Source organism: Pomacea canaliculata, linkage group LG4, assembly GCF_003073045.1.
Source record: "Pomacea canaliculata isolate SZHN2017 linkage group LG4, ASM307304v1, whole genome shotgun sequence".
Classification (NCBI taxonomy): domain Eukaryota; kingdom Metazoa; phylum Mollusca; class Gastropoda; order Architaenioglossa; family Ampullariidae; genus Pomacea; species Pomacea canaliculata.
The window spans coordinates 33,246,474-33,272,202 of NC_037593.1; the positions used below are offsets into that span (position 1 = coordinate 33,246,474).

General features: G+C 41.3%; 1 protein-coding gene across 2 annotated transcripts in view; it reads left to right on the forward strand.

The window, feature by feature from the left end:
* The window catches only part of LOC112561800 (citron Rho-interacting kinase-like), a 51,501-nt gene extending 25,772 nt beyond the window's left edge, over positions 1–25,729 (forward strand). Inside the window, exons 24-46 of one of the 2 annotated variants that reach the window (XM_025234532.1) lie at positions 100–501; positions 639–893; positions 1,217–1,333; positions 1,631–1,740; positions 2,185–2,268; positions 3,185–3,320; positions 3,693–3,797; positions 5,525–5,665; positions 6,704–6,814; positions 7,949–8,120; positions 8,601–8,882; positions 9,300–9,474; positions 9,924–10,160; positions 11,377–11,482; positions 11,758–11,838; positions 12,459–12,606; positions 12,885–13,117; positions 13,310–13,418; positions 13,748–13,879; positions 20,058–20,138; positions 20,449–20,530; positions 22,659–22,835; positions 25,136–25,729. In XM_025234532.1, the coding sequence (XP_025090317.1) occupies positions 100–501; positions 639–893; positions 1,217–1,333; positions 1,631–1,740; positions 2,185–2,268; positions 3,185–3,320; positions 3,693–3,797; positions 5,525–5,665; positions 6,704–6,814; positions 7,949–8,120; positions 8,601–8,882; positions 9,300–9,474; positions 9,924–10,160; positions 11,377–11,482; positions 11,758–11,838; positions 12,459–12,606; positions 12,885–13,117; positions 13,310–13,418; positions 13,748–13,879; positions 20,058–20,138; positions 20,449–20,530; positions 22,659–22,835; positions 25,136–25,259 (3,600 nt within the window). In that variant the 3' untranslated portion in view covers positions 25,260–25,729. The remainder of the gene's footprint in view (positions 1–99; positions 502–638; positions 894–1,216; positions 1,334–1,630; positions 1,741–2,184; positions 2,269–3,184; positions 3,321–3,692; positions 3,798–5,524; positions 5,666–6,703; positions 6,815–7,948; positions 8,121–8,600; positions 8,883–9,299; positions 9,475–9,923; positions 10,161–11,376; positions 11,483–11,757; positions 11,839–12,458; positions 12,607–12,884; positions 13,118–13,309; positions 13,419–13,747; positions 13,880–20,057; positions 20,139–20,448; positions 20,531–22,658; positions 22,836–25,135) is intronic. The other variant, XM_025234533.1, reaches the window with a different exon arrangement.

Below are 25,729 nucleotides of genomic sequence, written 5' to 3' on the forward strand. Positions count from 1 at the left end.
TTGGTATTGGCAACAGAAAAGTTAGGAAACATCTTATTTTCTGTTAGAAGTAGACCTGATCTTAGTAGTTCACACTTCTTTCAACTTCTTGTTTGTAAGAAACGGCGTCAGTCAGCAGAGCATGGCACACAAGCAGTTGCTGACCTCCAGAAAGATAAAGAGGCACTTGAAGCCCACATCAGCAGCCTCAAAATGGAGGTGAGCAAGTTTAAGGAGGCTGTTGGCCAAGCTGAGGCAAGTCTTAGTGAAGCCAAGGCCAAAAACAAGGTGCTAGAGACTCAGGTTGAACACCTCACCAAGGAAAGAAATGGACTGCATCAACAAGTTTCAAGTCTGCAAAATGAGGCAGAGAATCATGCAATGAATGAAAAGCAGTCGACAGGAGAGGAGGCAAGCCAACTTGATGAACTGAAGCAGAAGAATGTCTACCTGCAAACAAAAGTGGAAGAATTGGAAAAGCATCTAGAGCGAGCTAACACTCGGCCAGAACTCGGAGGCAAGGTTTGTGGGCTTTTTCCATTGTCTTGCTAGGTCATAGATGATTTTATTAGTGAACTATCAGGTCTTTGTGGAAAGATTTTGATGCACCTTGCAATCTTACAAATATGTTTTATGCATCCAGTTGCATCTTGTTGCAGATGACGCCTAGTTCTCTGGTACAGGAGCTTCGCAAAGAACTTCATGAGTCCAATCTGGCCGTGAGTGAGGCTCGCTCCCTACTGTCGGCAGCCAAACGGCAAGAGGCAGAGCTGCGTGAGAAAGTGGCCATGCTACAGAGAATGCTGGACAATGGGGCTGTCATGCGAGCCTCACACCTTCAGATTGCACAGGGAGCAGAACATGAGCTCAGAGTCTTGAAGTCACAGTATGAGACACTCCAGCGCCAGTACAAGGTTATTTGATATGTTTTACTTTTTTTCCCTCTTCTGTTGCAATTATTTTGCTTCTTGTTTGTTTGGTTTGTGGGATTTTATGTTTGTCCTTTTATCTCTGTCATATGCCCTAGAACTGCTAGTGCGTCTCTCTGCTGTGGCTTAACATACTACCCTCTTTCCATCTCCACAAAAAAATGGAAAAAAAAAGTCGTTTTATGCATCTCTAAAGCCATGTTATTTCTTTTGATGTTAACATTACTTCAGAAAATAGTGTAATAGAGAGAACTTTCAAATGTTTGCAAGAAGGGTGATAAGCTTGACATTAGCATCACTGTCTTCAGAATCTGGAGGAAAAACAAAGTGGATCACACAGGGACAGGGCGGCAACAGTAATGGAAGTAACACTCCTTCGTGAACAGCTACAAACCAAACAACACCAGCTGGACATGGAAACAAAGGTTGGTATCCCCATACTTTTTCGTTTACCTTTTCAATAACTATAATACACATGTTTTAGTCGGGGAGAAATACCACAGCTTGCTTGTTATTGCACTCAACCTCCTCTATGCATGGGAACTGAACCGCTTATTTTTTGCCCCTAGTGTGGCACAATATATAAGCACTCGACTAAGGATCAGGTGTCACGGGTTCAACTTTCATCACAGGCTTGCACTGTTCATACATTGACCAAACTTACCATGATCTTAGCATGCACTATTGATAAAGTGACCAGACTTGTTTTCCTTTGTCTCCAGAAAAATCAGAAGCTTACAGCCCTGTGTAGTGAACTAGAGGAACAGGTCAAAGACATGGAAATCATTATCGAAGAAAATGAGAAACAGGAATGTGAGTGGAATCAAGCCAGGTATGTGAGAGCCAGCTAGCAAGTTTGTGTAAGTGTTGTTACTATCAGCTTTGTGTAAGAAGAATGAAGAACATTTTTGCTTAAGTATGATAACCTAGATTTTAGAGTGTGTGACTGAAATGCTTTTGAAAATGTTATTTTTTTTTCAACTAACTGAAGTAAATATTTTCATTTCAGCTAATTAACTAAAGTTTGAAAAAAAAACTCCAACATGTTTATAGACACATGGATGCAAAGAAAGAAGTTGCTAGTGGTATATTTTAAGATCCCTCTATGTCTCCTCAAATGTCTCAAAAATGCAGAGGCGACAGTTGTAAAATAAAGTGATGAAAGTTATGCAGCTGCACAACATTGCTTATCCCAGGAAATCCCATGATACAGTCCTGGGGCAAGCCATATGCCAACCACCAAGATAACAAAGGCATTTGTGTCACTATCTTTCAGGCAAACATTCCAGAAGGCTGTCAGTGAGCGGGAGCAAGAGCTTGAGGAGGTTCAACAGAAACTTCAGGCCACCACCAATACCAGGTGAGTTCACAGTTCATCTTATACTATTCCACAACACTGGAAAGTTAGTGTATTTACATCAGAATGCTAGATTTTGTTCTGAGCCTACAGCATAAAGCTAGAATACCAAATTAAAACTTTTATCTAGCTTTCCTCGATTTTACTGGACTTCTTTTTTCTTTTCCCTCACTCTTCCTCCTCTCACTTCTCTTATACATATCAGAGATGCTCACATGTATGATGTTTCCATATTCTATATAGACAAATCTGAAAAATAAAAAAATACAATTTTTGAATTCTGCACACGTTTTGATCAAGGCAAATTTTTTGTGTGGTTCAATTCTATTTCATTCAATGCCCAAGCCTAGTTCACTGTGCATCATTTTTACCATTGATAGTGCATATTTGTATGCCTGCAGTGCAACAATACCTCCCATAGAGCTTTCAAGAGACCTTTGTTTGCACGTACCCATGTTTCCTTTGGCACTAAAAATGATAGCAGAATTTATGTAATAATATTTATTTAGTTTTTGGGATGCCATCTGGCCCATATCAACATCGCATGCTGCTGGTTACATGTATGTCAACAGTGGGTGGCTGTACAAGATCAACATTTCAGTTATGGTTTGAGGTTACAAATTAATAGTAAACAATATAATGACAATCAGTATTGAGCAGTTATGTGTACATTGCCATGATGTCCTCATTTCATTCAGCGATTATGTAGAGGGAAACATTAGTAGTTAATTTTTCCCTTGAGGTTCTTACACTACAGGTGAACCTTAGAGGGGAAGGGGAATTTATGATAAAAGAGTGGGATATATCTATTACGTAGGTCTGCCTGTATAATAATATACAGACCTTTGTGTGTGTCCATCTATTCCTACTCTGCAAGCTTCTACTTTGTGTGGCTTGGCTTTCATTACCTATTTTATAGAACACTGGTGGATTCACGTGTTAACCAGTTGAGCCAGCAAGTAGAGACACTGACAGCTGCCCACAGGGCAGAGGTTGAGAAAATGAACCAGCGCTTGCTGGAGGAGCGAAATAAAGCACAGAAACTAGCTGCTGAGGTGAGTTCAGCTTTGTGTAGAGAAGTGACAATGACTGGCAAAGCCCACATGTACAGTCCATTTCATTGGAGTAACACCAGAGGTCAGCAGCATGCTTCATTCACAATATTTTGTGCAATCATTCCTACATCCTATATAAACACTATTATAGAACCTTCAAGAGAAAGAAGACATGCTTTACTTACAGCTAGATATGATGTGCCAGGTAATGTAATTTTATCTCTGTAATATGGTAAGAATACACTTGTAGCACACTGTGTCCAAGTCTGTAATTGTATATCATGTTGAGTGGCCAGAAAAACAGGCTGGAGGATATTTCTGCATCATGTAGCTGAAGCTTGAAGGACATTGCATGGAGATTTTGTTTTTCAGCTGAGGGAAATGGAAGAAAAGGAGCACAGATACCGGCAAGTGATGGAGATGCAGGGAGAGAACATAGAGGCAGAGTCTCAAGTCATTGTTCGCCTCAAGGAAGAAGTGAGTATGAGCGTAGCTCTAAATCCATTTGCTAAAATGCACACAGGGTTATAAGGCATTACTCATCACTTAGTCACCACTTATAATGCATCATGATTCCTTGATGAACAGGAACCAGCATCCACCACAGTTTCCTGCTCATTGTTCAGGAAGTTCTACGACTTCTTTCTTATCTTATATGGGCAACATCTGGCATGCAAAATCATTTGGTCTGGCCCAGCCAAGGCAACCGCAGGCAGACACTTTTTTAATAGCAACATAAATTTATATTGAGTCAAAATAATAATGTAAATTTTGAGTAACAAGCACGGAATGTCCATTATGGGACTGGACACATGAATACATAACAGGACAGACCCATATGCTTCTTGTCCTCTGCCTGCAACCTAACTGCCTGTATTACAGAGGACAGACATGCTACGATGAAGTTATGGCTTGACCAAAATTAGCAGACTAATTTTAAAGTTGATAATTCTTTATGGCCAGTAAAGGATGTTATAAATATCCAAATGGCCCTTGGCAGAAAAAAGTTCCATGCCTCTGATGGAGTGTCATTTCCCACCTACTGAAGATGAACTAAAAACAAATACATTAAAGCATCAAACCACTGAGAGCCCTGTAAACAGGTGTCACATCCAGAGAAAGAGAGGTATCAGAGCCAGGATGTGAACCCACAACATCCAGTTGTTACTGTCCTAGTGACAGACACTTTACCCCCTGCACCATCAACTACAGACGCTGGCTATAGTGAGTTAACAAACTTAGAATCAGATTGAAAGATATAATAAGGTTGTCAAGTAAAGAATTTTTGCATTTTACAAGATAACATTGGACTTAAAATTGTCATTCTCTGAGATGTACATGTGCTGTGTTTAAAGACTACATGCTGTAAACATTTTATACATCACTACATTTGGAATGAGGCTCTAGTTACAGTGTGTGTGTGTGTGCCTCCTATAACAAAGCTTGGAAATAGCTCCTCTGTACCAGTACTCAGCACAAACTTTCTGCTTAGAATGCATTCTTTAAGATGTAGAGGGAGACAGCCTGTAGTGCCATTTACAAAATTGTCATTATAAACAGTCCATTAGGCTTAACATAAACTTCTAAGTCTAAACAAGTTATAGTGCACAGAGAGCTGAATGAGACATCTCAAAATTTGAAACAGTTTATTGACATAGTGCATGTCGCAACTATTTTGATAAGCATGTCGCAAAACCTCAGCTAAATGGCTCCCAAGTGTATATTTTAAAGTTAAACATGTAAAGAGTCAACAGAGATCCTCACAAAACTTTGACTTGCTCCACAGCCTGTTACGGAAGCTGTAAAAGTATGTTTTGTAGTGCTTGTCACAGTCATTCCAGCCTCTCCTTATTGTTAATGTTCAGTGTATGGTGTCTGTATTTAAAAACAAATATTGTTTGAAGTGCTTATAATACTTCTGCTCTGCACATTAGTATTTGTGAGCTCAGTAGCTTGTCAGGTGGTCAGAGCACAGGCATCACATGTCAGGGACACATACTACCTGAGTAGCACTTGAAGTATAGTCTGATGATTCTTGTACAGCTTTACAGATTAGTTCTGCTTTTATTACACCTTTATTTATATACTGCATTGCTTGTTATTTAACAATAGCTATAGAATGCAATGCTTGTTATTTAGCAATAGTTATAGAGCGTAGTGCTGTTCAGCAATCTTTAGCAGTGAGGTTACTTGGTGTCTGCCAGATCTCACAGAAGATCACTGAGAATAATGAGTTGAAAAGTACCAACATCAAATTATGCAAGCATCTAGACCAGGCTATGGACAAGTTTGAGCTCATATTTGGAGAAAAAGTCAACCTTGAGAATTTCACAGAGGCCCTGCAGGTGAGTGTTTTAAGAAGCTTTTTATCTTCATTTGCTTTCCTATAAGAAATTTGAGATACAGTATTTGTAACTGGGTGCAAACTGGATAGCTAACAAAGCAGTCAGCTAAACTACTCATAAAACATTTTTACCTGACTAGCCCAGATACACTCCTAAGCTTACTTTAACATCCTTCCTTTGTTAAATACAGGGTACGCTATGATCAGTTGTATTTATTTGAGTTCACAGTGACTGAATATGATTTTTTTTTCTCCCCTGCAGATTTTTTTTATTGGACATAAATGGATATGTGTACCTTCTTATAAGCATTCTTATATGTGCTTACAACAAGTTTTTATTACATGATTTGATTCATGAGAGTGAAGTCCAGCCATAGTGCTGACCTAACAGTTGTAAATAGACCAAAACAATCCTAATGAATGCTCCTTGTTGGCAGATTTTGATGAGTATTTTAAATACACTTTGTAAAATAACAAATGCTAACATGTCCCTACCCATACCTGATTCTAGCCAAATCTTTTTAGCTGCTCTCTCTCTTTCTCAATTTTGGCTTCTTGTTCCATTTCCCACAACTCATGTCTCTGTACTTTCTTTTCCATTTCTAATCACACCCTTGTGTTTGTGTGAGTGAACACATGAGATAGCATTCATCCCATGACACCCATGTGTTTGTATGGGAGAACAGGAGATTGTGTTAATATATTTTCATTATGTCCATTTTCCCCTCTTTTGCTGAATCTCTTGATTTTATTTCTATTGTCCTTAAAGGCAAACAAGAAAGCATATTTTAATGACAGCAGGGAATATCCCTTTCCGTTTTTAAGAGATATATGTGCATGTATGTGTGAGGATATTATGTCTCTCTTTTTATTCAGCTTTGTTTAGCCCTCTCACTATCTTCTGCAATAGAAAGTTTGAAAAAAAAACTTTCAATCATCAGATTCTTCACATAATAAAATCACCACATCAATCAGTCATTCAGTCTCCTTTTTTTTTTTTTTTGCTGAAGTCTGATTGTTGAGCACTGTGTGGTTGTAGGGGCTTCACTTTCTGGAGAAATACAAGTTTGAAAGTACCATTGGCCAGCAGATGAAGCTCATCGACTACCTTCAGGATCTGTACATGGAAAACACTGGCAAGAAGAAAAAAGTATGCAGGCATTGGTCTGCTTAGCAGCATTTTGTTTCTTGTTTCTGCATGCAGGTTGCAATCACAAACTAAACTGTGGCATGAACCATGAACCGTTGAACAAACTATGCTCAAGTCAAGCGTTTAATGCATGCTGACAAGCAGATGTGGTAGCATGCAAGAAAATGTACAGCCACTCTGGGACCAGAACTGCATACCAGTGTTTTCTAATGCATTTTGACAGCATTGCCTTTTACTACACCATTTTCTGTTATAAAATATTCTTTGTTATTATTCCAACATTTGCTTTGTTAACAAAATAGTCTTTTGTTTGCTATAGTTCCAACACTTTTTTGAAGACAGTTAATGGACATAATTGCACTTTGCCTTGCTGGTTTTATCTTGTTTTTAGCTGTTGTTCTGATAATGTCTTAAATCTTGTAGGATATCATCCTAATTGAGCATTCAGCTGACACATTATTTTAATGTGAAATTTTTTACCTCATAGCGTTGGAAGTATGAAAATGCTTTGCACTGTTTCCATTACTTCCTGCTATCTTTGCTCTATATTCTCCTGTCAAAAAGTAGTTCTCAGCAGTAAAGACCAGATGGAATAGGTATTCTTCCTTTCAATTCCACCTTTCTACATTGACATGAATGGAGCAATGGTTAGCATTAATCATAGTGAAAAAAAATGGTATTTACGCTAATGTCGTAATGATATTGATGGCATGGTGAGATCACTGGTTGATTTATACCTGTATGGAAGTATGTTGCTACAGGGTATGGACAAAACACCAGTAGTCAGTTGTGATGAACTACTAGCGGCTGATTTAACGGAATAATAACACATTGTCAGCATGCAGACAGAACATGAATGGGTTGTGATAGGTCTTAACATTGGCTGATTTGTTGCAATAATAGCACGTTACAACAGCATGCAGACAGAGCACCAAGTCAGTTATGATGAGCCGTCTCACTGCTAATTTATCAAAATTACAGGATGCTGCTGCACCATGCAAGGTGTTTGGGTTTGTCTTTTTTTCTTTTTTTTTCCCCCATTTGCAAGAGCATGCTAGGCTGCAGAAATAAAACCCGTTCCTCAAATCTTCCCTCATTGTTTGCATTTTTAATGGTAAGTACTGCTTTTACCAGGGCCTGAAGAAGTTTGCCAGCTCACGAAACAAGGATGGCTCTGTGCACACTGGCCTTCCCTTACAGTGGACTGACCTTCAAACGGCGCTGGAGCAAGAACAGAAGAAAACTACCAAGCTACAGGAACAGCTGGACCGACTCCGTGAAGAGAATTTTCAGCAGGCTAACGAGTGTCAGTTTCATTTTCATACTCATTAGAGTATCAGTTTAATTATCATGATAATGAATATCATGGATCTTTTCTTGCTAACTTTTCTAAACAAAAAATTTCACAATCTTGGTTGATTACAGAAAAACAGCTAAATGAAGCAAATGTCTGATTCTATTTGTATATCTATATTTCTCAGAAGAAAATCAGGAATTTGTTTCTCTGATATGGACAATTATTTTTGATTTTCTTTGTTGGTTTCACCTTGGCCAAATTTACCTCTTGTCTGCTCATCGCTTGTAGGCATCTGAGTATGAGGATGTCCTTTCTGGGTAGTGCCTTTTCAGCTGTTTATAAAACTCATCCACTTTGTTGTCTTTGTGGGTGAAAGTCCAAACATAAACTTGAACAACGCTTACATTTTGAGACCTGCCAGGGATGCAAATGGAGATGTTGCAGAAGATCAAAATAATGATGGTAAAAAGTGTTCCCATTGTTGAACAGTGCTGAAGATTAAAGGGCCACTGAAAGAGAGAGCTGACAATGGTACCCTCACTCCTAAAGCCAGAAGTGCTGTGGCAACTTTGGTGCGATCACCTTCAGCCCAGGCAGCAATGCCTCATCCCAGTCACCACGGATACTACAGGCCTATCCCCCAGCCAGCTCCGCAGCGCATGCATCACAATATCCCACACCGCTTTGTGACTGGGCTCAACACACGGGCCACCAAATGTGGGCTGTGTCTGGGAAGCGTCCACTTTGTCAAGCAGGCTTCCAAATGCCAGGGTATGGTCTCTGAGTAATGGTTGACTTATCTTCCAGTCTGTCTAAGCCATTTCTTATGCATATGCATTTACTTTATTAAGTATTTCATAGGCTGTTGTCTGACATTATTTATTTTTAATTGTTGTGGCAAGTCATCTTTGTTCAGATGCTACACTAAAACTTCTACAAGCATGTTCATGTTTTGTTTCCCATTTATTTGTCCTTCAGTAACATATACTTTATTGCACTTTTGTAAGTAACCTGTTACAACAGCAACCCACTATGGAGAGAACAACATGGCTGTTTACCATTTGTGATTACAGGAAAGACAGTTGCATTAGAGATGCCTAAATATTTTTGTGGATTGGATGGTGATTCATCAGTTCCTGATGCTAGTGGCTCTGATATATCTATCACCCAATGTTTTTGTGATTACAGAGTGTGGCATGGTAGTCCACCCAAAATGTGCTACATCGGTGCCAGCGACTTGTGGTTTACCTACAGAATATGTTCGGCTCTTTGCGGACATGATGTCACGCATTGAAGAATCAGAAGCACACTCTAACATGGAGCCAGTTAGCATCAAAATGGAGGGATGGCTCAAAGTGCCCAGGTGGGTGTCTTGTCTAGCTTAATGTCTCTCACACAATATAAGGATAATATTCTACAAAGTGCCCATGTGGGTGCCTTTTGTCAAACAAAATGTCTGTCACACAGTATAAGGATAACATTCACACAAAGTGCCCAGCTGGCTATCTTTTGTCTTTTAAAATGTATTTCACACAGTAAGGATAACATTCATAGTCACTTAATTTCCGTGTCCATAATACTTCATTTAAAAAGAAGACAGGGAGAAAATGGAAAATCCTTTGAAATCCCAGAGGATCTTCTGAAAAGAGGAGAAAGATCGTTAACCTTTTCAGCTTCAAGAAACATCAGAAAGAAAACTTAGAAGAGAGAGAGAGAAAAAAAGGAAGAAAATTTTCTCATGTATGGACTTGGCAAAATGGAAGCTAGAAATCACTGGTAAAAAATCTGAATGATGATTAATACTATCTTCAGAACAGGAAAACCAGGGTGGGAAAAACGTTGGGTGGAACTGGATGGTTCTTGCCTCTTGTTGTACAAAGAGGACTCTGATGCACATCCTATCGACACCTTCGACCTGTCCCCACCTGATGCAGACGTCAGTGTTCACTCAGCTGTAACAGCAGCAGAACTGACCAACATAGCATCACTGGACCTTTATTATGTCCTTCGACTAGACCAGGATCCCCTGACCACCTGCTGGCCTGGCAGGTAAGTTGTTTTCCACAGCGTTCTGCAAGAAGGTCAGGATACATAGAGACCTTGATCTGAATAACAATAATTGGCTTCTTCTGTCTTTCCTTCCAGGATTGATATTTAGTTTACCCACAGCCACATTTTGAAAACAATACTTTCTTTTTTATATTACAGTCAAATCTCGCTACTATGCCACCTACCGTAACCGAGCAAAAGTGGCATAGTAGCGAGAGTGGCATAGTACCGAGGGTTCGTAAAAACGGCTTTATTTGCTCAAGTTACCCATCAGTCCAAAGCTCTCAAGAATCGTCAGCTGGCGCTAGCTGTCTCCTCTCATTCTCCCCCTCACCTCTTCATCCTCCACCCCTCCCAACCACATCCATGCACCTGCGTCCTGTCGCTAGTCGACCCCCTTCCGCTCTCCCTGTCACGTGGCTGTCACCCGGCCAGCGACCACCCACCCACCCATTGCCAGCCTCCACCCTCCCCGTGTGCGTGCTATGTTCCATCCCACCTAACTGCGATGTCCCACACTACCATAGAGTATAATAATCGAGCACTGCGCGGAATTTCACAACTTGTGTCTTTTAACAGTCACAAAAAAGTGGCATAGTAGCGAGAGTAGGTGGTGGCATAGTAAATTTTTTTTTACATTGAATTTATAGTCGGGACCGAGCAAAAGTGGTATAATACCGAGAGTGGCATAGTAGCGGGGTGGCATAGTAGAGAGATTTGACTGTATCAATTTTCCTTTTGTTTTCATTCATATTATTTAGTGGGATCATTGTCGTATCACATGAAAGTCTTGTTTTTCACTGTTTCATGAAATGTGACCCTGTCTCACTATAATATAACCTTTATTGCTGGCATAGTTTAAAACAACAAACAAACCTTCGAAGATCTTACAAGCTTGCTGACACAGTTTTCATGCTGCATACATTGTGTAAGCGTGCACCTGACAAAGTCAAAATAACTGTTTTTAGTCTTTGTACCGGGTCACCTAGAGCGGGTTTCAGCCGATCGACATCGGTGGCGGACTCTGGTTGAGGCCTTATGTGCAACCTGATGCACGAAGAGGATTAGATAGATAGTCTTTGTACCTGAGTGCATATATATGCATTTGAAAGTACCACTTTGCTAATTTTGAAAATGTTTATTTAGCTTTTTCTCAATTTTTAAAACTTAAAAACATTTCATTCACACATTGTGACTTTTCTGACTTTGTGCTTAGGTATCTGTATCTTATGACTACAAACTTCAGCGAAAAGCAGCGATGGGTGGCAACTCTTGAGGCAGCTGTCCGAAATGTTCAGCGCAAAGATTTGCTGCACAGAAATGTGAGTTCATCAATAGACACACTAACACTAGCTTTAAAATTTGGGGTTGGCTGGAGATGTGTTTCTGAGATAAAAGATATTTTCCAATAATGTTAAAGACCTTTTATGTATTATAAAAAAAATTGATTGGCACTTTTTTGACAGTATTGTGATAATAAGCTGTCGTGTTTCTTGTGAATTAAAATTTTCAAAATATGATAATTAGCTAATTTTTAACAAGAGCTTTCACAAGTGTGATCATTAGCTAATTGTTTTGCTGCTTGTGTCTTCAACAGAGAGCTCAGTTGATGACAGTAGTTTCACTTAAAGATCCAGACAGGAAAGAATTCAACTGTGCTCTTGTCTTGTCACCACAGGTGAGTTCTTACACTCTGTTACATAACACATTCTGTGAAAGAGTTGTTAATGTAGGTGTCCATAGTGGCAGGCAGCATTACGGGTCATTTTATTTTTCAACCTGCTAGAGTAAACATTCTGTAACTTTATTTCTTCTCTGCTGTAACAGAAGTCCTGTAATCCATATTCTGTGCCTGTGGTAACAGAAATCCTGTAGTCATTTGCCACACCTTAACAACATCAATAGTCCCATAATTTCAGAGTAACCTTATAAATTCATCTACTGTGAAGTGTGATCGACCCAGCTAATGTCCTCAAACCCAGCTGTCTCAAGGCGCTGTGGATGTGGGTAACTGAGTGGTTATAACACTGGAATGGGAACTCAGAGATGTTCTTTTGATCCCTGTGTGGCACAATGAACTTCCCTCTCTCGACCCAGTTGTCAGAAATGGGTTAGGGGGAAGGTAAATCAGTGAGAGGAGATGCACACTTTGCTCACAACAGCAATAACAAGAACAAAAGCTTGCCCTGAGAAAAGGCGGGTCTCTAACACTTCACCCCTCAAACAAAATATAGGAAATGATCTTTACTAGACCTTTACTCTTTAACTCAAGACATGTCTGGGATTCCTCTATTTCAGATTGTATTACTTGGCACAGACGATGGACTGTTTGCACTGGATCCTCAGACCACAACAGGGCGACAGTACCTTGTACAGCTAACAGGCTTTGGTAGTGTTCATCAGATTGCAGAGGCCAAGGGCATCAATATGGTTCTTCTTCTGACAGGTACTTGCCATGCTAGGTTGTAGGCTGTAAAAACTGACAAAATACCTCCAAAATTCCACCATTCACCAAGAATAATATTATTATAATAAGGTTCTGTATGGTCAGAAGAATAAAGAAACAAGTAATTCTTTGCAAGAAATATTTTGGAAATTAAGCTGCCTGGATGATTGTTGAAAAATATTCATTACAAATGAAGACTATGGGCATGAAATTGTCTTTCCCCGGACACTAACCATATATTATAAAAGTTAAATGACCTAACTTGTACAATTCTTCAGGTCCTGAACGTCGGCTGGTGATGGTTGAGAGCAAACTAATCAAGTGTCGTATGAGTCAAACAATTGGTGGAGAGACCACTCCATTTACCTACAAGTCTATAGAAGGCATCCAGAGTTGCACAGTGTTTGATGTGGCCTTATGGGGGGACGCTTCCTACTTGTGTGTGGGCATGCCAGACAAAGTGGTACTGCTGAAGTATAACCCCAGCCTTGGAATGTACTGCATCAGAAAGGTGCTCATCACACGTGCACACAGTCTGTCACACAACAACAAAGATAAAAGCATACACCTTTGTAGGCTGACTGCATTCAGCTGACTTAAAAGTCTTTCACTAAATAACCCAAGGTTGGATATAATAATAATAAATGCAAAATCTATGTATATTGTCACTAATTGTTCAGAGGGTTTTTTCCTCCCCTTCTAGGAAATGGCTTCATCCCAACCCTGTAGCTGTGTGTGCATTGCCGACAGTTTTGCTCTTGTTGGCACTGAGAGGTTCTATCGCATCAGTCTGGAGCACCCAAGTATGCTAGGTAGGTCTTCTACTGTGTGTAAAGATGTGGGTAGTTCTGGCGTATATCTGTCTTTGCATAAATTTGAGGTGTGCTAGGACAGATTGTCGTGGTCAACATGTATCCATGTTAAACAATGATTTAAGTTGCTTTGTTGAGAGATGCAGGTGAGCAACAGCCAGCTAAGCGATGCAGATATGACAGTGTACATAATCACAGACCTTGCTGATGTCTTCTTTAGCAAGTCAGCCAATATTTAATACAGTTTGTCCAGTTAAATACTTTTATCATGGTAAAATGGCATATGGATCTGGAAAAATATCTGCACTTTTGCATTTTGTCTCTTTCAGACTTTGTTGATCGTCAGGACAGTTCACTTGCATTTGCAGCCTTCGGAGCAGCCAACCACCACAGCTTCCCTCTGGCTGTGGTACAAGTTTCTCCTGAAGGTCTACCACTCGAGTTTCTTCTCTGCTTCCACGGTGAGATTGGCAGAACAATACAACTTTATTGATCCCCAGGGGCAATTCAAAATAGTGCTCATACTAGCAGTAGATATACATGATATAAAAGATAATATAAACGTATGTGCTGAAATAGTATCTCTTCCCCACTCCCTTACATACACACACATTCCAAACAACAGCAGAAAACAGTGGGTGACCCCAGGTCACCTCAGGCTAGTACAAGATGACGACCAGTAGAGTTTATCAAGGGAATAGCACGTTCAATGAATGAGTTGCGGTGACAATTGGTTCATCATATACCTACAGCCATACCCTAAGAGGGAAAACTCACATGTGAACACATAGTAAGAGTGAAAAGTGTGATGATCATGTGATGAGACTTTCAATGAAGGACTGATAGAACCGAGTGAGGATGACTGAGCTGACAGAGAAAGTATGAGTTTCCACAGGAGGTATAGATGTTGTTGGCTCTTACAGAGGATCATGTCAGTGTTGATGTCCCATTTAAAACAGCAGTCTTCCATCACTACCATCTTGTGTAAAGCACAGCCTTGCCTTTCCCATTTCTAGATCAGGTCTCACAGCACTATGGTTCATATACCATCACCATTAAATCTTTATTACTGCAACGTTCCACACCTTCAAATCAAATCAAACTTTATTGTCTGCCCAAAAAAGTCCAAGACAGTGTGGGATCAGACAACCCCTACATCAGGGGTGTCAAACACCCGGCCCGCGGGCCAGATCCGGCCCGCCAGGAAATTTTCCCTGGCCCGCTAATGAATTTTAGTAAATCATTGTTAATGGCCCGGCGACAAGTAGAAGACAAACAACAGAAAAGTTCCCGTCGAGGACAGCAAGAGATGGGATCAGTTTAGTGAAGTTTGTATAGACCACCAACAGTGCACTGGTCAAGTTACCACCGCTCCTGTTAATGACCAGAAGGGATGGTGAAGGCGGGGCCCATAAATCTGACCTTTGACACGCGACACCCTGGCCTGAACACGGGCCGTGGGTCGAAGATTTTTAGTACCTGTTGACTTCCCTGAATCGGTCCGAGATCAAAGGGTGACTAGGGTCAAGCCACGTGTATGATCAAGGCAGCTCATCCTCAGACTAGTAGAAACTCATCACTGTCACTGTTGTGAGAAGCAAACTTGTGGATCATCTGGAATTACATGTGGGAACTGTGCATGATACGTGTGAACTGTGAATTACACACTTGGACTGTGGATGATAAGTGCCAACTGTGGAATACTGACTGTCCAGTTCCTGCGTCGTCAAGAGGGAATGACTATCTATCTATCTATTCCTCTTCGTGCATCAGGTTGCACATAAGGCCTCAACCAGAGTCCGCCACCGATGTCGATCGGCTGAAACCCGCTCTAGGTGACCCCATGTCCAGCCCTTTCCCTTCATCTCCCTTTCCACTGTTCTTCTCCAAGTTTCCTTTGGGCGGCCTCGTTTTCTTCGGCCGTCTGGAGTCCATCGTAGGGCGACTCTGGAAAGGTCTGCTGTCTGCTGGCGGAGCACATGTCCAATCCATCGCCAACGCCTTCGTTGAACCTGCGTGGTGATGGACTCGGTTTCAGTTCTTCGGTGGAGTTCTTCGTTGGTGATGGTGTTTGCCAAAAGATGTTAAGTATGCGCCTGAGGCATCTGTTTTGGAAGACGTCAAGCTTGTTACTGATGGTTTTGGTCATCTTCCAAGATTCTGATCCATAAAGGAGGGTGCTGATCACATTTGACTTGAAGATTCTCAGCTTGATCTTCTGGCTGATGTTTTTTGCCTTCCATGTGCTCCTGAGTGAGGCGAAGGCCTGGCTGGCTTTCGCCAGTCGGGCTCGAATCTCCACCTCCGCATCCCCGGTGTTTGACATTTTGGACCCAAGATAGGTGAAACTGTCAACTTCCTCAATCTCTTCTCCATTTAGTTTGATGCTGTCTTGGACTCTGGCGTTCACTCTCATACTTTTCGTTTTCTTTGTGCTGACCTTCAAGCCAAGGTTTCCAGCTGTTTCTGAGAAGGCCTTTGTTTTTCCTGCATGTCTTGGTGGCGGTGTGACAGCAGGGCAATGTCATCAGCAAAGTCTAAGTCTTCTAGCGCTGTTGTTGCTGTCATAGTCATGGTCCATCTGATCCCTCTCCTCTCACTGTTGGTGGAAGTCTTCATGATCCAGTCCATGGCCAGGATGAAGAGGAACGGCGACAGAATGCAGCCCTGCTTCACCCCGGTACTGACGTTGAAGGGGTCTGTGAGCTCCGTGTCACAGACAACCTGGGATTTGAAATCGCTGTACAGCATTTCAATGACCTGAACAAGTTTTGCAGGGACTCCGTAATGTCTCAGGATCTTCCATAAGGACTCGCGGTGGATGCTGTCAAAAGCCTTCTCCAGGTCGATGAAATTGATGTACAGCGGTGTGTTCCATTCGTTGCTCTGCTCCAGAATCTGTCGCAGAATGAAGATGTGTTCAGAGCAGGATCGCCCAGGGCGAAATCCTGCTTGCTGTGGTCGGAGGTCTTTCTCAAGAGTTGCCGTCAGTCTTGACAAAACAATCTTGCTGAAGACCTTGCTGGTGAGGGAAAGAAGTGTTATGCCCCTCCAATTATTGCAGTCTCCAAGATCTCCTTTCTTGGGTAACTTGAAGATGAGCCCTGTCTTCCAAGCAACAGGGAGCTGCCCTGATTCCCAAATTTGCCTGAAGATTTCAGTCAGCTTGGGAGCTGTCACATTTATATCTGCTTTCAACATCTCTGCTGTTATTCCATCTGCCCCTGGTGCTTTGCCGCTCTTCATTGTCTTGACTGCTGCTGTCACTTCTTCCAGGCTTGGTGGGTCTGTGCAGATGTCAAGGTCTATAGCTGCTGGCTGGATGTCTGCAAGCTGAGGGGGATCTGGTCTGTTCAGAACCGACTCAAAATGTTCCCTCCAGCGCTGTAGTTTTCCTGCCTCTCCCTCTATAACATTACCGCTCATGTCTTTCACTGGAACATCACTGTTCTTAAACCCGTTGTTTAGCTGTTTGTTTATCTTGTACAGTGTCTTCAGGTCATTTTTACTTGCTGCATTTTCTGCTTCATCTGCCAGTTTCTCTATATGGTCTCTTTTTGTCGGTTCTTGCCATCCTCTTTACCTCTTTGTTTAGTTTTGTATACCTTTGTCTGAGTTGTTCCTTCAGGCGTTCAGATCTGGTGCTGTTGATTCTTTGTTTGGCTGACTTTCTCTCTTCTATCTTCTTCCATGTCTCTTCTCTGATCCACTGTTCTTTCTTTTCCGTTGGAAGCCCAGTATTTTCTCTCCTGATTCCTGTAAGACTCGATTGAAGTCGTCTAAGGTCATCTCTTGTTGGTCTCCTAGTGCCTGGAACCTGTTCTTTACTTCCATAGCAAAGGCCCTTTCGGTGGCTGGATTTTTTAGTTTGCCGGAGTCCACTCTCTGCTGACGTGCCTGTTTCCTCGTGATCGACGCAGCTTCAGAGAAACTGTGGCTATCACAAGAGTGTGGTCACTGGCAATGTCTGCTCCTCTGTAGGCTCTAACATCTTGAAGTGAGCTCCTCCATTTTCGGTTGATGATGACATGGTCTATCTGGTTCTTTGTGATCCCATCTGGTGATGTCCATGTTGCCTTGTGGATGTCTTTGTGTGGGAAGAGTGTGCCTCCAATCAGTAGGTTGTTTTCTTCACAAAAGTCTGCCAGTCTCTCTCCGTTGTCATTGATGGTTCCGATTCCATGTTTGCCCATGACATGCTCCCTGTAGGTGTTGTCACTTCCCACCTTGGCATTGAGGTCGCCGATGATGAGCAACATGTCGTGGGCTGGAACGCTTTCTGAGGCTGCCTGGAGCTGATCGTAAAAAGCATCCTTGTCTTCTGCCTCAGAGTCATTTGTTGGTGCATAGCAAGCTAGCACTGTCAGCTTGGTGTACTTTGAATGGAATCTTGCTCTCAAAAGCCTGGGTCCATAAGGCTTCCATTCCAGCAGTGCCTTTTCCGTTTTCTTGTTGAGGAGTAGAGCTACTCCTTCAGAGTGCTGAGCGTCTGATCTTCCTGAGAACAAGATGGTATGTCCTGACGCTAGTCTCCTCTTTCCCGTGCCGGTCCATCTGACCTCACTGACTCCCAGGATGTCCAAGTTGTAGTTGTCAAACTCCTTGACTAATTGGAGCATCCTGCCAGTCTGGTACAAGGTCTGGACGTTCCAGCACCCCACCCTCAACTTTTGCCTCGGCTTCAGTAAATCCGCTGTCGGGGCGCCAGCTCCCTTTCGGGTTTGGCTGTCGTCCGTCATTAGTCCAGTCTCCTGGTGTGCTTCATTACCTTCGCCATCTGTGACGAGTTCTCTGGTTTTAGTTTCTGTAACATGATTTTTTTTTACATGGTGGGGTTGTTAGCCCTACCACAACCTATTTTACCTCTAGGTGAGGTGTCCACCTTAGTCGCCTCTTACGACATGCCTGGCTGGATGGCAGGGACCCTATTCTTACAATGCTTGCTAGGCAAGCATACCCCGGGGTCCCACAGGGGAAAAGAGGGAATGACTGCCGCCAAAGAAATAAGTATCCGAGTATAAATAGCAAGCCACGGTGTTGAAATAATTCCTGCTTGTGTTTTGATGATTTGTGTCTTTTTTGCCTAATTATATCTTCTTTTACATACATATACTGATGCAACACCATCACATGTCATAGCAAATAGTACTGAGCAGAGCAGAGCGCGCGATTATTTATTAGAATTAATTGAAAGCTGTGTGTAGTGTGTGAACTTAACTTAACGCTAGTCGTATGTACTGGTGCGCCATCTGTCGGGGAACAAAGGAGATGATCAGAGCTAAGCAGGTGTTGTGACTTTTCTAAAGACTTTTACTTAATCTTAATTTACTTAATAAAGATCGAGAACATTACACTGTGTAGTGAAGGGATTTTTGTAATTTCAATACCAATCAAATTTCAAATTAAAGCTAGCCGTTAAAATGGCCAAGAGAAAAGTTTATTTTGAAAACAGAATCTTTCAAAGCCAATGGGAGGCTGAATACATGTTTACTGATATCAGCGGTAAACCAGTGTGTCTACTTTGTGGAGATACAATAGCTGTGACCACAGAATACAATCTGAGACGGCATTACGAGACTAAACATCAGGACAAGCTGAAAAGTCTGAATGCAGAACAGAAGCTAAAGAAAGTGTAATGAGTGACTGAAGGCAAAGTACGACTGTGTGGGGGCTGCACAGTTCACTCATTCCCTCCCACAAACGATGCCCCAGCTTCGTCTACATGCGGCTCGAATCTTGAGCATGTTTGGCAGCACATATCTGTGTGAGCAACCTTTCTCTGTGATGAAGATCAACAAAACATCACACAGGAGTCGTCTTACTGATGTACACTTGCAGTCCATCCTGAGAATCGCCACAACACAGAAACTTACTCCAAACATAAACGAACTTGTTGTCAAGAAAAGATGTGAAACGTCCACTTCTGACAAAACAAATTAAAAAGAAAAACTGCTAAGCCTTGGTTTGTATGATTTTGTTTACACAAAATTAATAACAAAAAGTTCATTTTTGGTGTTCAATAAAAAGTTATCGGACCTAAATAATAACCTTCGGCCCGCCACCTTGTGTACGATGTGAGATTTGGCCCGCTGGTCAATTGAGTTTGACACCCCTGCCCTACATGGTTTGTAAGCAAACTGCAGAGGATCCAGGCGATCAGCCACAGTGGAGGTCATAAGGCACGAGGGTTCATATAAATTCGCGTTAAGTCTTTATTACTGCAACATTCCACACCTTGAAGGGTTGCCTTACTCTGGTGGTTTTTTGCTGGCTGTGATAAGAAAACTTCTCTCCGAAAGGGTACCTGATCAGGTAGATGTGTTTTGGGCTCTGCCATTAGAACACGCCATCTTCTAGACATGAACCACTACCAGACCCTGTGGCTGCAAAGCTTTATCTCACCACTGTGTCAAATACCCTGTACTGTACCTGATCTCAACACTTTGTCATATCTCTTGTCTGTCTTGTCCACATCACTGTGGCCTATCACTTTCCCATGCAGCTAAATGGTGTGTAGTATGTCATTTAGCAGTGCAGTTAGTGTGTCAGTTAACTGTGCAGATAGATCATGGTAACTATGCAGTTAGATGATCTGCCTCCACTGAAGTGTCAGGTGATCCTCTTACTGCTTTGTTTCAGAGTTTGGTGTTTTTGTGGACCACAGAGGGCAGAGAAGTCGACAGTCTGACATTAAATGGAGTGGCCTCCCCCTCTCATTCTGTAAGTTTTGTGTCATGTGAATTATTTTTGAAGATTATGTTTCTTTCAGAATATTTGGCTTTTGAAGGTTTTCTTATGACTCTTTGGTGATGGGATGAATAGTTATTGATGTAAATTTGTAAGAGAAGACAGCATACACAGTTTCATACTCCTCACAAATATGTTCCCATAATAAAGAATGATTTATTTCAGTTAAATACCGTATTCTGCTCAACTCAGTCCTTTTTCAGTACTCTTAGTGTCATGTGATTGACTTGAGTTTCGCTGGTGACTCGATGCTTCTTGTTCCTGATGGGTGATTATTTTGCAGCTTACACTGAGCCGTTCCTGTACATCACTTATTTCAACTCCCTGCATGCTACTGTTGTTCCCACAGACAAGGACCAAGTCAAGTAAGTTGCTGCTATTCTTTGGTCTCCTGCAACTGTTTGTTATTGTTTTCTTTTTGCTTTGGGTGGTTATCTCCCCTGTTGGTAACAGCACATCTTGTTCTTCAGCTGGATGGTGCCTTTAGGAAATTTTCCTTAAAGTAAAATGAGTTGGTTTGTAGCTGTTCATAAACCAGAGATGTTAGGTTTCATGGACAGCCACAATCTTAAAACAAGTGTGTTTGCTGTAGGGCATTTTTGAAGTTTGTTTTTCAATCCCTTTGCTATGCTACGGCAAACTTGCGCAATTGCTAGTCAAACCTGCTGTAGTGTCGAATGCCCACGCATGAAATTTCAATTTTTTAAAAATTCTATCTATTAACATACAATATAGACAACTATCTGTGATACTCCGTTTTAAAGAGCATTTTGAAAACATTTACACGGTGTGAATTTTAAGAATTATAGTTTTTGTTTTCTTGTAGTAAAATCAAATCAAAGATTGTGACTGTATGGGACAAAGAATTCACAAATTGGGCAAGCTGTCAAAAGTTGAAAATTAAGAAAAAAATTATTTACACAATATATACAAACATAAAGTACAAAACAAGCATATATTGTTATTAGAATATACATTAGAATTTAAATATTATTTACTGTTGTTTTCTCATTTTCTGTTGTTTAAGTACAAATCCATGTTGAATCGAGTATCCGGCAACCAACATCAACATGACGCTTGATCAATCAAAACTTTGCTTACTTTCAAACATAACGAAATACATGATTGGTTGACTTTTTTAATACAGTGGAACCTCGGTTAACGAACTTAATCCGTTCTGGAAAGTTGTTCGTTATCCGAAATGTTCGTTATCCGAAACAATTTTTCCCATAAGAAATAAAGGAAATAGATTTAATTGGTTCCCAGCCCTATTGACTCGCTGATATTTGAAAGTTACAGGCTATATAGGTATTTGTTTAATAAGAACAGTTATGATACAAAATAAATGAAGTTAAATAAACATAGAAACATTAACGGAAGCATTTAAACATAAGAACACTTGTCGTTTTGACGGCGTGGGTGGAAGCAGGTGTGGGGAGGAAGGGTGGAATTACTGCCTGAATTCCCCCTTCATGAGCACACGTGACATTGTAAAATCGGGGTGACTTCCTTTTTCTGTAGCTTTGAGGTTGAAGGAAAAAACTTGTCCAGTGTCTGTTCCTTCTGCCTTTTTTGTAAAACTCTTGGGTAATACGACATCACATTACGACAGACGCATGCCACCTTCATACTTTGAAATCATTTCCTTTTTCAATTCATTTGTTGGCCGCTTCCTTGTCATTACCTCACTACTATTGCTCTTAATCTTCTTTGGAGCCATTATTGAGGATTATCTTATTAAAATAAAGCACAACAATCACTAAATAAGATAATGCGCACAGGTAAGGAACGACTGATCATAACTGTGTCTCGAGCGCGAATGATGACATGCTGGTCGGTCACGTGTGGTTCACGTGGCTGTTCGTTATCCGAAATTTTGTTCGCTATCGGAGACAAATTTTTAACGAAATTTTTGTTCGTTATCCGAAATTTTGTTCGCTATCCGAGGCAAATTTTTCGCGAAATTTTTGTTCGTTAACCGAAAAATTCGCTATCCGAGGCGTTCGCTAACCGAGGTTCCACTGTATATAAAAATTATAAGCTGTTAAAGGGAGCTAATCCATAGTGGAACAATTCCTAAACGTTCCAGTGTTTTCTCCCTTATGTATTCATTCATTTACAGACAGAGTTACAACCTCAGATTCTACAATGCATCCTCGTAATTGAAGCCTGCTGAGGATACGCAATGATTAGGTTAAGTGGCAGGCATTATAGGCAGCTTGAGTGATGTACTTCTGCCAATCATCTTATATATGAGCATCCATATTTAAATTTTTACTGACATCTGTGTCTCAGGCAAAAAGGGAGAATAATTTTGAAAATGTCCTTACATTCCTGCCTTGCTTGAATATCCAGGGTTAAAAAAATCCTACTCAGTATAGCTCAATGAAATGTGTGGTAGATTTCTTACGACAGAATTTGTCTCATGCCTACTCAACAAAATTTGTGGAAGATTTCTGATGACAGAATTTGTCTCCTGCTTGCTGTCCACAGAGGTTCTCAGACAGCAGTGGACATGCCTGCCCCTCGCTACCTTGGTCGTGCATTAGAGAAAGGATCTGTATACGTAGCTACCAGCAACAGTGGCATCACTGAAGTGGTCTGTGTCCAAGCCAAAGATGAGCGCCAGGAGTTACCAGACAGTGATGATGAGAAGGAGAATTGTGGCAGGTAGCTATCTCTTACAAGTGTTAAATGTGCTGCACACAACCTTGTACCAAATTCTCATTTTACATTTACATGTCAGTGCTCTATGGTCAATCAGCATTTCTTGTGACATTCTTCTGGGATGCTCCCTGACCGAATTTTGACCAATCTCTGATGCTGATATAAAGGCGATTATTCTGAAAGCCAAGCCAACAACTTGCCAGTTAGACCCAATACCCACAAGTCTTCTTCTTGGGTGCTTAGATATTTTACTTCCTTCCATTACAAACATTGTAAATGTCAGCTTGTCATCAGGTGCTTTCCCATCTTTGTTTACAAATGCCCTGGTGAAGCCACTTCTTAGAAAACCCACACTTGATGTCTATGTGTTGAAAAAAGTTATCGCCCAGTTTCCAACTTGTCTTTTCTCTCATAGATCACAGAGAAAGTAGTTCTGACACAACTCTGGGCCTACTTATTGGAGCACCAGCTCATCCCCCATGCTCAGTCAGCATACAGACCTTTTCACTTTAATTAAAGGGAACACCGACATTTTATCTGCCCTTGACAATAGTGATGTTTTTGCCTTAACTCTACTGGACCTGTCTGCTGCATTTGACACCATGGACGACTGTCTGCTCCTTCATAGACTACACACCCTGTAGGGGATTTCTGGACCTGCACTAGCGGGGTTCAACTCCTGTCTCACTGACAGGACGCAGACTGTGTTTGTTGATGGTCAAACATCTCATCCTGCTCCACTTTCTTGTGGCGGCCCTCAAGGCTCAGTACTCTGCCCACTTCTGTATATTCTGTATATGAAGCCACTTTCATCTTGCATCCAGTCTCACAAGGTTACTCATCAGTCATATGCTGATGATACGCAGCTGTACTGCTCCACTCCACCGGCTGAGTCTCACTCTGCTACCAGCACCATAGAAGCCTGTATTAATGAAGTTTAAGACTGAATGGTGACAAACAAACTTACTCAATGATGATAAAACAGAAGCCCTCCTATGTTCGAGAAGAAATCCATCTTCACTCATTTGTCCACCAAATCACATCAAAGTGGGTGAAACTGTTACCTTTGTGTCCTCCATCAGGAATCTGGGATTCATTGTCACTGCAGACATGACCCTTGCTAAACAAGTTACAGCTGTCTGTCAGTCTGTCTATTATGATAGACAAGTTACAGCTGTCTGTCAGTCTGTCTACTATGATAGACAAGTTATAGCTGTCTGTCAGTCTGTCTGTTATGATAGACAAGTTACAGCTGTCTGTCAGTCTGTCTGTTATGATAGACAAGTTACAGCTGTCAGTCAGTCTGTCTACTATGAACTACACAAGATCAGTGCCATCCGTCACATTCTGTCTACGTGCGCTACCAACACTCTTGTCTGTGTGTTTGTTTTATCCAGACTTGATTACTACAACTCCTTGCTTGCTGGCTGCCCTGTATATATTCTTCACAAACTCCTTGCTTGCTGGCTGCCCTTAATACCTTCACAAACTCCGGAAAGTACAGAAGTCTTCTGCACGTCTGGTTAAAAGGACACGGGACCTCACCACTCTCTCCTTAGTTTTCTACACTGGCTTCCCAACCGTTCTTGCATCCAGAACAAACTGTCCGTGCTGTGTTTTAATTTCTTTGCTGGCACCTGCCCGGATTATTTCTCTGAACTGCTTTTCGCTTATATCCCAGCTAGACAACTCCGCTCCTCGTCTGATGATCGTCTCCTAACTCTTCCTGTCACCACAACAACATATGGCCACAGGATGTTTAGTTATTGTGCAGCGAAACAATGGAACTCTCTCCCTTTCCATACCCGCCACCTACCTACTATTGAATCCTTTACACGTGCACTGAACACACACCTCTTCTGTAAACATTATATACTCCTAACAACCTTTCCCATAATGCTAGTCCTTTGTCACACCCTTCCTTTTGCAATATCATTTCTGTATTTGATTTTGTTCTTCGTATAGTACTGAATTTTATTATTTTATAGTTTATATGTTGTATTCCTGTCCCTCGTATGCTGTCCATGTTTTGTTCTTGTTCTTAAGCGCCAAGAGCATGCTCCTTAGGAGTGTAAGCGCTTTCCAAATTTTGCATTTATTATTATTATGTTTTTTTAATGCCACGAGGTTCCAGTAGTTATAGGGCGCGTTCTGTGTGCTGCTGGTTATGCAGGTTTGGATGGTTGGTAGTTGCAGGTAGCTTTATTTTTAAGTCATGTTGTTTATGGGGAGTTAGATAATTGACAGTCATGGTCTTCATGCTGGCATGTCATTAAATCCATGATCATTTTGTTCTCTTCCAGGACAGTACATTTTGCTCCTTCTCCTGATAAGTGTGGATTCCGAGTCAAGGCAAGTGTGTCACTAGTGTCACTGGAGAGCAGCAGCAGTGCCAGTACCTTTACCAGCGTGGAGTCCAATCTCTGAGAGCCATTATGACAATAGACTTCTTTCTACAGATTTGGTTGTGCTTTTAACATATCCCTCGTTTGGTGTTGAAATGCAGCATGCCTGTAAGCATGTATGGTGTGTACATGAATGGGCTTGCATTTATTCTCTTACACACTTGTGACTAGTGGTAATGAGAAAGTATTTGTTCTTTGAGGATCGGGGGTGGGGGGGTGGGAGATCAAAATAGAAGAAACTATATTTATGTGAGAATGGTTAAAGAAAATGAAAAAAAAAAACCCTCACCAGTTGTTTTTAACTGTAAAAGTCCCAAGTGCAGCCATTTTTTTCATGGACTAATTCTTACAACCACCTAAGAATTGTTGCTTAACAAATGTCTACTATGTGAATTTCTGGTGATCTTACAGAAATTTGTCTAAAAGCCTTTTCATTAGCTGGTTACATGAGGATATTTTAACAACCAAAAAATAAAACCAGCTTGTGTCAAA